This window comes from Hippocampus bargibanti, linkage group LG12, assembly GCF_051943395.1.
Source record: "Hippocampus bargibanti isolate YZ-2025 linkage group LG12, ASM5194339v1, whole genome shotgun sequence".
Lineage (NCBI taxonomy): Eukaryota > Metazoa > Chordata > Actinopteri > Syngnathiformes > Syngnathidae > Hippocampus > Hippocampus bargibanti.
Window position 1 is genome coordinate 9,520,001 of NC_142745.1, and position 12,500 is coordinate 9,532,500.

A 12,500-nucleotide genomic window follows, 5' to 3' on the forward strand; every position below is an offset into this window, starting at 1 on the left:
CGCAGACAATAAGCCGTTGGTACCAAACGTGTTACACGGCAGTTCAGAAAAAGATCAGCCAAATGGAGCAGTGCCAAGGTAGGGGGGAAAAGTTCATGACCATAAAAGTTGAAAAGAGGAAGTATAGTAGTAGGTTATAATCAGAACGTAGCGGCTGTGAGTGTTAAGATAACAGTTCATGATTAATGAAAAGATTACTAAAAACAAAACAAAAAAACAGGGGGAGCATTTTCAGTAAAATAAATCCAGTGGACTAACAAGGGCTCCGGAATAAATCAAATGATGATAAAGATCTTCAATTTGCCAAGCAGGATATTTGCTTAGTGAGCGCCCGATTTGCATTATTTTCTTTTCTCACAATTTAGGGCTCAACGTGGCAAATTCCCAGTTTGGCAGATAAATGCCACCTGTTTACAGCCACTGACATAACAGAGACGGCTCAGCTGATTTGGTTTAGTTGTTAGCAACTGTGCTAATCTCAGTGACTGGAGCTGCTCCTGTCTCAGTGGAAAAATACAGCGGGGATGTGGTGTATACCTTGAACCTTTGTCAGAGCCCAACACTTTTTCAAGTGCGGGCGCATGGTGTGGAGCGCAGCGTCTGGAAACGAAGTGGCTCAGAGAGACCAACCATCGCAGCTTTGATTCTCACTCTGGTTCCGCTCATGACTTTTTGTTTGTATAGAGAGCCTGCGGTGCATCCATCCGAGAGGAATACTGATCACTTTGTTGGTGCTGGAAGCAACTCTCAGGGGAGAGGGGCTTTGTGATGGAGGGGTAAGTACTCCTGTCTATTTCCCTTCTTCTTCTTCTTCTTCTTCCCCCAAGCCATTAACTCTTTGAACTCTGAACTCTTTCAACAGTAGCCCAAATGGAACTGTATAGTGCCACTTAGCAATTTTTTGATGATGATACTAGTGCAGCGTGTTGTACCGGAAACAAATTCCTTGTGTGTTCTACATACTTGGCAAAAATGATGATTCTGATTCTGATTATGTCGCGGTTGCCACGGCTTTTCAGGGAAAGACTTGTTGCTGGTGGAAACTTTCAATCGCTGGTAATCCGGCAAGCTCAAGTTCAACCAATAAATTAACACAAAGCCAAACCCCCAGCCGTGCCAAAATGGAGTAACATTGTCCTGAAAGCACACATGCGAGTTTAAAATATTTGTCCATTCTTATCTTAAGGAGAGCGACGGATGTTTGAGATCAGATTGCGCCCCATTTGTAATCAATCTCCTTTTGAATACGCCAAGCGAATTCCTGAAAGGAAGCAGCCGCGAAGTGGCCGGTCAAGGCAACAGTCTTGCGAAGAAGACTCAGCTGCTGGACCGCGGAAAGTGGGCAAATAAATTGGAGTTCCTGCTGGCGGTGGCGGGGACCCTGGTGGGATTGGGGAATCTCTGGAGGTTTCCCTATCTGTGCTACAAAAATGGGGGAGGTGAGCTTATCCTAGTCGGGCTTTCTCATTTCCTGTTTCCTGCTTTTCATTGAACAAACCCGGTTCATCATCATATCGATTTGAATGATAAGGGGAATACGAGGTCAAGCGGAAGAACCAGACAATGAAGATGTTTGAAAGAAAATGCTTAGACTTGTTTTTTCTTCCCCCTTTCCCTACCAGGGGCTTTTTTGGTTCCATATGTTCTGTTTCTGCTGGCCTGTGGCATCCCCATGTTCCTCCTGGAGACAGCTATGGGCCAGTACACATCTCAAGGATGCATTACATGCTGGAGGCACTTCTGCCCTTTGTTTGAAGGTTAGTATTGGAATACGTGCTGAATTTTTCAACGCAAATGTACATAATTTAACAGTTGTTTGACACAGTCTGATACACCCCCCCCCCACCATGACAGCATTCTACAATTCCTAGAATGATACACACCACTTTTACTTCATGAACTTTTAACTGGAAATTACACATCAAAGTGGATGAAAGTAGTTGTGGGAGGACACAGTCATTTTTTGTTGCTTTTTTCATTATGTAAATCATTCACATCATTAGAGCGTATCCAACATTCAAAACGGTAAAAAATAAATAAATACAAATCCACATTCAAAAATAACCAAAAAAAGTGACAGCAGATGGAATGGAGCTAAAACAAAAGCTAAAAATGACTCCAAACCCTTCCAGTGGTGGATTAAAAGAGTTCAGTGACCTGAGAACTCTTCCAAAACTGCTCCAAACTCAAAGAGCTCTATTGTGCGTATAAATGTCCGCGTTTAACCAACACCTGTGCGTTCTCGCAGATGCACCTCAAACCTGACAAACTCATGTGACTGACCTCACCAGGTGTCGTTCACCATGCTCATTTTAATACTGTAATTTGCTCCAGCCAAACCGGTGTCGAGTTTCACGCATGTATATATTGACCTCAAGATTAAACAGCAAAGGGTATTGTTAATGCTGAAATTTGCGCCACGCATTCTGTCACCCACCAAGGAGAAATTTCACGTGGATGTCGAACCATCATGCCAGATTCTGTACAAATAACAACTGCGCTTCACTTGTCCTGCGAGCCACTCTGAGCTGAAACCTTTCACAAAGACCAGACGGCATGCGAATGGTCAACATAAAAGGCAAACAGGAATACAAAGCGGTGGCCACACAACGGAAACCGGAGGTCTCATCAAACTTTGCAAGTAGAGCGTAGAGATAAAATTGTTCCCAAAAATGAAATTCCCCCGATTCACTTCACAAAGACAATAACTTTTCATTGAAAAAATATCTAGCTATCTAGCTATCTAGCCATATAGCCATATAGCTATCTAGCTATCTAGCTATCTAGCTATCTATATCTGGTCTGCTCTATCTTTCTTGCTCTTTCTCTCTCTTTCTCTCGATAGATGGATAGATAGATTTCTGCACTCATTTAACAGTTATTCTTTGATTTTGTTTTTGACATCACCATCACCACCACCATCATCATCATCATCATCATCAAACAAATTGGAATAGAAATGAATTGTTCACTTCAATTTTGTGTGCCGTCCATTTTCCCATCCGTTCCCAGATGACAATGAGCCTATGAAAACTCATGTGCCTGCCCTCCATTTTTGTACTATTAAACTATAAGGTTTTAAGCACTTTGACCCAAGCGAATGAGAAACACACTATCGGGTGTCGCAGTCATTCAAGCTCACATTTCCTTGGCCTTGGGAGTTAGCTTTGAAGGGATATGTTGTATGTCCTTCCAGATATTTCACCTTTATGACTTTGTTGAAAGGTTACACGCGTCGCTCACAAATTCGAATTAAGCTCAAGCAGAGTCCGGACCAGATATCCGTTTGATTGACAGGTGATTCAGATGGGCAGGGACTTTTGCGTTCATTTCCCCAAAGTCCACCAAAAAGCCATTTTACTTAAAAGGAGATCACATTTAGAGTGCGGGCGTAGCTGTCGGCTGTCTTTTTCTTTCTTTTCATAAAATATATTTTATATTCAATACTTACATACTTTATATTTAGCAGAATAAAATTACGTGAAATAAACAAACACCTAATTTAATTAAATTTGCTAATCTCACAAAATAATCCGTATTTGACCGCTTAATGGTTCCAACAAGTATAATATAAACTACATGAGGACCATTTTGGACAGCAATATTTTTTAAAAAAGCCGTAAAATGTAATTTTTTTGCTGATTTTAAAACAGCTAAACAGCTAAAATTAGCTATTTCTTTCATCAGGCAGGCAATCCTCGAAATTTTAAAGTAATTTGCATTGTGACTTCCTGCTACACCCTTTTTTAGCATACAGTACAGTTTATCGTAAATCAGCATATAGTGGGTAATTTGGGAGAACACATAAAACTCCCAATATATATATATATATATATATACAGTAAAGTCTCGTTATATCGATATTCAAGGGAGTCCGAAAAAATATCGATATAACCGGGACTATTGATATATCCGAGCCTGTTTGCATGTAATTTTCTCCGTGCGTGCATAGAAATAGTATCGATATAACCGGGACTATCGATATATCCGATATCGATATAACGAGACTTTACTATATATATATATATATACATATATAAAACCCTATTTTGAACCTTAAGAAGAAAATCGCTCATTGGCTTGATGCACACCACCAGAACGCTGCCTCTGCAGGGTGCAGTGGGACGCGGTGGAACGTTCAGTCCACCGAGGGGAAACAGCCTCACATTAGAAAGATGTTCAGTTGCTCCTATCTTTCTCTCAAAGGATTCATTACCTGTGCTGGTTATGCAACCAATTGTGGTTTGTGTACCTTTGTGTTTCAAGTGGGATGATGCAAAAGGTACAAATCCAAATGTCACTAAAATTTGTGAGGCAGGATAATATATTCCAGTTGTCATTGTACGTAATAGGCAAGTCACACCCAATCTGGACTCATTTAAATTATATTGGATTAGATTAGCCTTTATTAGTCTCGCAGTGGAGAAATTTACATTTCACAGCAGCAAAGTTTTGGAAGGAAGAGGAAAGGAAGAAGTAGAAAAACGAAATACAGGAGCTTCTGGAAAGGCAGCCACTCTCGTGGCGCCGTCTTGAAGTCAAATGAACCAAAAAAATAATAAACAAATAATAAAATTAATTAATTCCTTTCATCACTTTGCTGCTGTGAAATGTAAATTTCTCCACTGTGAGACTAATAAAGGCATATCCAATCCAATCCAATCCAATCCAATATGACAACACAAAGACCCAGTCATTCAATCTTAAACACTTTCTGCACCCTCTTTGTTGTATGAAGCAGTTCTAGATGAAAGAGCAGAGGATCAAAGCGTCCTTTTCACCAACGGATCAAGGACGTCATGGTGAAATGTGCACTTCTACTAGATAAATGTTGAAAGCAAACACAAAGTTGTAGCATCCATTGACGAACACCTCCTATCTCACATCTCCTGTCCCACGTAAATCCGCTTCAATTCCAAGCCGTGACAGTTCCTCATACGCATCGACACCGACCTTTTCGCTGGACAAAGCAAGACTGTGAAAATTATATCTTTTAAAATTGAATTTCGGTTGATGGTCTGGTGCAAATTTTCCCACCCTAAATTGAACTGAGGTCCATGTATAACTAAGCAAATACTATGGCGCACTCCAAACACAAATACCACAAAAAGTACATATAATCAGATAATGATGACCTTTGCTCAGTTTACTCATGAATATACTTCCTTTTTGTTACAATATTCAGTCAAATAAAATTGTGAAAACAATTAATTACAGTGCAATAATCAAGATGCTAAAGGCATTGGATGTACTCATACATTTTTAATTGTTACAATAAGACGAGGTTTAGGAACAAAAATGCTTCATTATCTGAGAATTTGTAATTATTACAGATGAATATTTGAAATTTGACGGGTTAGTAGCAAAAGTCATGCAAATTGCATGAGATTTGTTTACACGGGTCACATTAATAATGTCGGGGTGGGGCAGAACTTGCTCTTGGGACTGAGTTGACTCCTGGGGCTTAGTGGTTAGCACATCTACAATAATATTTATTGCTGGACAAAGTTGAAGTGCTGGATGGATTTAATGGGCCTCATGGCCTGATAAAAAGAGTTGATCCACTTTTGCATTGTTTGAAATTCACAAAGGAAGTGGCCAAATGGGGCAAAATAGGGTGAGATGTCATGGCCATGTGTATTTTTTTTCTCTATTCCTAACAAGATGACAACGTGTAAGTCTATCAACACTCCTCTGACTTTTCCATCTGTGGCATGCTGCCCAAGTTCATTCCTTCCAAATGATCACATGAACGTTTTAATAGGGTATTAATACCTGACAAGATTATGGAAATAACTGAACTAGCTGAGCCTTGTTTTTAGAAGTTCACCCTCATAAATAGTGAGCTTGTTGGAAGCTGGTTTCAGCTTGTGACATGTGATTCTGGCAGGTTATTTACAGCGCCGGGATGGTGCATGATGGATGGCGTCCAAACAGCACATTGTCCGCGCTCGCGCTACCAAAGAAGCTTGCCACTCAGCTATCAATTGGGGCTTTTTAACTGTAACGCAATGCAGTCAAGCAGGAAAGAATGAGGCTATCTCAGGAAGTACGTTCAGTGGTACCTCACCTCTACTTACGAACGTCTCTTCATATAAACTTTTCAAGTTACAATTGGTCTCAACTGGAAAATATAGCCTCTTGTTACAAAATAAATGTCAAGAAACGTGTTAGGGCAATTCGCTATATGAACACATTTTAAACATCTTTTCTATTTCCTTACAGATTGTATCCTGTCCGTCTTTATAAAAAGCTCTCCCAAACAGCCCCTCCCTCTCTTCTTTCTTCTCCCCTTTCGCTGTCTACCCTTCGGGGTAGGCAGTTACATTTTGTGCCATCCCAAAGATTAAATAATCTTTTGTTTTTACTTTTGATTCTTGCTTCATTAATAATGACACTAACAATACGAAAGGTAAAAGTCAGTGCCGTGCATGTCACTCTTAGGCCTTCAGTAGTGCTACATCTGAATCAATCACCAGCAAGTGTGGTGCGATACTACTACACGTCCACTAGAGCGTGCCGTTGAGGGTGCCGTTAAGAAACGTAAGAAATACTGTCATTAAACTCTTCACATTTTTACACAAATCGCAATATTATTTGCTATTTTTTTGCTAGCTTTGGAGCTTTTGAACCTTAATGATGTCCAACTGTTCTTGAAAAGTCCGTCCTGAAAATGGCTTTAACAGGACATCTGCAACCAAATCCATTTCTTCTCCTCCTTCAGCCATTGTGGGTTGACAAAACCGCTATTAAACCAACAAAACAATATATTTGCTTCTGCAGCTCTGGAAGATGTTGAACTTGAACCTTGTAGCATTCAGTTAACATGAGCATGTGAGATGAGAGATTGTCACTTTGTCTCCCCAGGGATCGGTTATGCAACCCAGGTAGTGATTGCCTACGCTGCCGTGTCATACATTGTCATCCAAGCCTGGGCTTTCTTCTATCTCTTCTCGTCCTTCAGTGCTGAGGTTCCATGGGCCAGCTGCAGGAATTCCTGGAACACAGGTGAACCCACCCCGTCTGTCCTCACGTGCAAGCTATGTGACAAAATTGCATAGTGGCGCTTATATCAAATCCAAGTTGTGTCGTATTATTTCTACTTTGGACAACTAAGTCTATTATATTGTATGTGATTCTTTCCTTAGAACATTGTGTTGAATTTGGCAAAAAGAATGTATCATCCAATTGGACAGCAGCTGCGAATGCGACAACTCCTGCCACTGAATTCTGGGAGTAAGTACATTTTTAAATATGTACAGTAAAGTCTCGTTATATCGATATCGGTTATGTCGATAGTACCGCTTATTACGATACTATTTTCATTTCCCTTGCACATTTCTAGTCTTTTTATGTATAATTAGTACCGTTTAGTACGATACCCGGTTATTACGATAATCCGATTATTACGGTGCTCCTTTTCATCCCCCGCCGGGCATTTTTGTTGTTTATATCGATATATCCGTCGCGCCATTGGTCAACTTGGTCACGTGTCTTGTTACGTGAGCCGCCATCGGTCGCGCCATTGGTCGACTTGGTCACATGAGCCGCCATCGGTCGCGCTATTGGTCGACTTGGCCGTGTGACTTTGTCACGTGACACGCCATTGGTCAACTTGGTCACGTGTCTTGGTTACGTGTCACGCCATCAGTCGCGCCATTGGTCGACTTGGTCAGGTGACTTGGTTACGTGGCCAGCACCCGTGTAGCAGAGCCATTTTCATTTTCAGACGCTAGCTCGTGTGTAGCAGACGAGATTGAAGTGTTTGTGTTAAAAGGTAAAAATGGGAAGCAGAAGAAGATTGATGACTTTTTTAAATTGTATACATAATACAGTAAGATGTAAGCGTTGCAGTTTCCCTGTTGTGTTATGTACATGCCCACTGTACTGTATATCAATGCAATCGTTTTTTGCAACAATGTTTCTTGTTTTGTCTGCTGAAGCGCGATGATTTTGAAAATTATTAACATTCCATACTGTGTATTAAAGGACAGCCGATGTCACTTTTTATTCAAATGCAAATAAAAATGACTTCACGCCAAGACGTCTTGTGAATCCAAACAATGGCTTCAGATTCGGATAATATGCTTTCTTGTTACACATCCAGTTATGAATATGTTTCAAATACACTGTAGTTCTGAAGATTAAAGCATACATGTTTACAATCATTAAAGAATTATATGTGCCATTTTGAGGCAACATTGGGGGAACATCTCTCACCCAAAAAAAAAGGAGCTAATGGCCAGCTCCGTTTCTTATATGGCGCTTGGCTGCCCTCTTTTGGCGGCTTTTGTTTAATGCAGTTCGGCGCAGGATCGGATATATCGATAGTCCCGGTTATATCGATATTTTTTCGGACTCCCTTGAATATCGATATAACGAGACTTTACTGTATCTGTAAATTGGGACGAAGCAATTCATGACCTGAAGCAAAAGTTAAGCTATGCAACTTTCCCATGCACAACATAACACAAATGATGCTAAACAGGAACAGTTCATCTGATGTTGTCGATCACATTTAAGTGTGGGGTTTATTTTTTTGTTCCAATGAAAACATGTTCTAGATTGGCAAAAAATCAGCAGATTATGAACAAGAATTGTGCATAAATTAATATTGCATTATCATGAATGCACACCTGGTGACTTAACTGATAACTGACTTTAACTGGTGCCTTTGACTGAATTTAACTGGTTATTATGAATAACTGTGAAGATAATTCTGACAATTATCTAGTCAGCAAAAAGCGTGAGGACTAAATGAAAGTGGACCAAGAATCGACACTTGCGGAACTCCATGCTGAGACTCATTAACTGCTACAATTTACTGCAGACGACTTTACCGAATGTTGCATTTACAAAGGCATGATACCCGAGACAGAGATTAGTACAGTTATTTTTAGTGCACCTGATTTGATTCTATTTATTATAATAAAAATACATTTAATTTCTAAGCGTCGTTCAAAACTACAAATAACCAATAATATGACAACACAAAGACATAGAGAGTGATTCATTCTTCAGCACTTGCTGTACCCTCTTTGTGACATGAAGCAGTTCTAGATGAAAGAGGAGAGGATCAAAGGATCCTTTTCAGCAGCAGCAGTGGATCAGGGATGTCGTGGTGGAATGTGCACGTCTACTAGAAGCTAAATGTTGAAAGCAAACACGGAGCTGTAGCATCCATTGACAAAAAGAGATTGTCTCGCATCTTTTTTCTTATTGCGATCTTCTTTGGGAAAGACTATTTGAAATACTGTACAAGTGTTTCTTTGTTTCTGACTGAAAAATGAGCATCCTCTCATGACTCTAATGCTGCCAAATCCTTTTGTCCGAGAAGCAATCTTACATTGAGCAAGGCCAAGTGCGGTGTGCCAGCGGCTCATTGAGAGATCAGTGTCAATAATGTAGAATGATGAACACAAGGAGAAGATCATTCTCAAGGGGGAATATGGGAACTTTGTTCGGCTGCTTCATTTCAAAAGAATCTCCCCTCGTGAATGTAAACTCAACTCCCACTTTCCATTTACTACTGGGCAACAAAATACTACACGCTTGTGCAAATAGATATGCTTGTGTTGGACATTGCAACACACCAATACAGTTTGTCGTTATGCCAAACATAGTTTAGGACATCTTAATGAAAAGAATTAAAGGACAACCGACGTCTCTGGACAAGTTGTGTCCATAATTTGTAAAATGGCTTCAAATGAATTCTACTGAGCGTATTTTAATAAGATTCCACCGCATGTAGCTATATTTTACGTTTTAAGACTCGCGCTGAATATTCAGGAAGTCTTGTTTTTGAGTTGGTGACAAGTCCGTACGTGACGTCACAAAAGGAACGCCCCTGACCGAAAAAAAAAAGACACATTGTAGCAGTCCTTCCATCACGTCAATGTATTTTGCTGTACTTGTTGGTCTGAAAACCTCGTGTTGCCCCCAAAAGCCGCCGGAAGAGGGCATCCAAGTTCCATGGAAGGAATTTATCAGCCTGTGGAAATGGGCTGGAGCTGGTCGCCATTTTTCTGCCTCTTTTCTGGGATGCTACATTGCAGTCCAGATGCCTCAAAATGACACAGAATAAATTCTTTAATCGATTGCAAACATGTATGCTTTCCTCTTCAGAACTATTTGAATCATATTAATAACTGGATGCATAACAAGAAAGCATATTCTCCGAATCTGAAGCCATTGTTTTGATTCTCCAGCAATGCAAGATGTCTTGGCGTGACGTCACGAACTGGGGACGGGACTTTCTGAAAATGCTCAATTCGCAGCTCAATTTTTTGCAGATTTTGGACACTTTAAGTCATTTTTATTTGTGTTTTGCATTTGAATAAAAATATCGTACTGCGTGTTTTGGGTAGTTTAGATGCTATAAAACGTTTTTCTGATGTCAGTTAAGAAACAAAAAAGTGACGTCGGTTGTCCTTTAAGTTAGAATTACTCGTGAAAAATAAAACCAAATTAAAAGATGAAATATTCTCGTTCTTGTGCAGTTGTTATGAGTTCAATAAAAATGTAATGTTTTAAATGTACATTCTGGTAATATGAATCCAATAAGATATTTTTATTTTGAAATTATGATACAGAAATGTGTTATTTGTTGTCAAATTAAATTTCATTTCAATACTTATTCACTTCATACTTATAAGATGTTCTCTACAACATGTTCTACATGCCTCCACTCATCTAAACACTGAATAATAATTAATATTGCATGTGTTTGCCAAATACGATTGAACTCATTCACTGCGATTCATAAATTTATTCGGGAATGGAAAATATGATGTTGAGCGCCATTCCTGAAATTGTTCGGGTTTTGTTTTTTTTTCTTGCTTGGGTGCCGATAAAGCTGTGGCCAGACCTATGACAATGTTTTTTCCCTTCCATGAAGGGGTAGCATTTCCCTTTTTTTCCATGTGAACACTTTGTTCTAGCTTTAGCTTTTGTTAAAGCGCAATATAAACCAATCTGTATGTATAGTGTTGTATTTTGGATAGCCGCCCTCATTTCAAGCTCATATAACTCCAGACCCATATAATTTAGGAAATAACCTTTTTTTCTGATGAAAGAATAGAGTCTAAGGTTTCTTACGCTGTCCTAAATGTTTATGTAGTCCGAAAACTCAATGTTCTGTGGGTCCTGGAATTCGAGTGACAATGACAAAAATGCTGGCACAGGAGTGGACACATTGCACATCATCTGGCAGTGAATGATTTAAGCAGCAAAAGCCAGCTGTTTTTTCACCATCTCATGTTGAGGCCATTTTGGCTTGATCTGTCACCTGAAAATGATATCGCAGTTGCTCGGGGTTCAGCTCATAACTAATCATGGCTGAGAACCCACAAAACTGAAAATTTTCTCACAATCAGATTTAATGCCGCAAAATCCACCAGTGTCAGTGGAGCAAAACTGCAATTCAGAATGCTTTTGAGTCTAACAACATTCAGAAATTGTTCATGGGTACACTGGCACCAACTACTTTGTTTAGGAATCTGTTGCGCAGTGGGAAACGAATCATCCATCTTCCTGTCAACACTTCAGTAGCTAGCATACATGTGCTGAGCGGAGTGTGAGACAAGGTCAAAAATGACTTAGTCAATAATGTCCTTGAGAAGCTTGTGATACAGTTGACATTCACCGAGCGTGTCGTTCATATACATCATATACATTATAACTGTGGATAGGTATTTAAGTACATTTCCTTCACGTGGAAAATCCATTTGGCAACATGCAAGACCTGCCCGTGCGGACAATGAAGGTGGCCGAACATTTGACGTGGGCAGTTGGAGATTGCCTTTCACCCCAATCGTGTGTATGTCCCTGCGTGAATGGCCTGGCAATTTGTTATAACTACAAATGTGGCATTTGTAGTATATATAGCTCTCCAATAAATGACTATCGTATTTTCCGCTGTATAAGGCGCACCCAATATTCATGAGGCACATCTTATATTCAGCTGTGCTTCATATGTGAAGTAATATTGAGCCACAAAAGGTCTCACAACTAATGTCAGCAGCCACCGACTCCATAGAAGAAGTAGTGCGTAACCCCTGCCTCAACACCTTATAATGTGGGTGTACCTTATATTTAGAAAATGTTTACATATTTATACATTATATTTGGAAAGCTTTTTTTCATTCATTAAAAGTGCACCTTGTAGTCTGGTGCACCTTATGTATGGAAAAAAATTGAAAATACATCATTCATTGTGGGTGCACCTCAAACTCTGGTGCGCCTTATGCACTGGAAAATGCGGTACTCAATAGGGAGCGTGATCAATTTTAAAGTAGAATAAATCGATTCGGTTTATTTTGATGCCCTTCAGCATCTTTTAAATCAAATATTCGTGAAGCTGGGCGGCCTGTGGGTTGACTGGGTCGCAGTGCAGAGGTGGATGCGTGGATTTTCTCCGGGTACTCCGGTTTCCTCCCACATTACAAAAACATGCATACCAGCTTAATGGGACACTCCAAATTATCCCAAGGTGCAAGTGT

The 12,500-nt window shown here is 39.9% G+C and overlaps 1 protein-coding gene across 1 annotated transcript in view; it reads left to right on the forward strand.

Annotated features, from left to right (window-relative positions):
* Positions 1 to 396: 396 nt before the first annotated feature.
* LOC148890387 (sodium- and chloride-dependent GABA transporter 2-like) overlaps positions 397 to 12,500 on the forward strand; it is a 34,102-nt gene continuing 21,998 nt past the window's right edge. Inside the window, exons 1-5 of the mRNA XM_089009495.1 lie at positions 397 to 776; positions 1,255 to 1,439; positions 1,623 to 1,757; positions 6,868 to 7,008; positions 7,149 to 7,236. Of these exons, the coding sequence (XP_088865621.1) occupies positions 769 to 776; positions 1,255 to 1,439; positions 1,623 to 1,757; positions 6,868 to 7,008; positions 7,149 to 7,236 (557 nt within the window). The 5' untranslated portion in view covers positions 397 to 768. The remainder of the gene's footprint in view (positions 777 to 1,254; positions 1,440 to 1,622; positions 1,758 to 6,867; positions 7,009 to 7,148; positions 7,237 to 12,500) is intronic.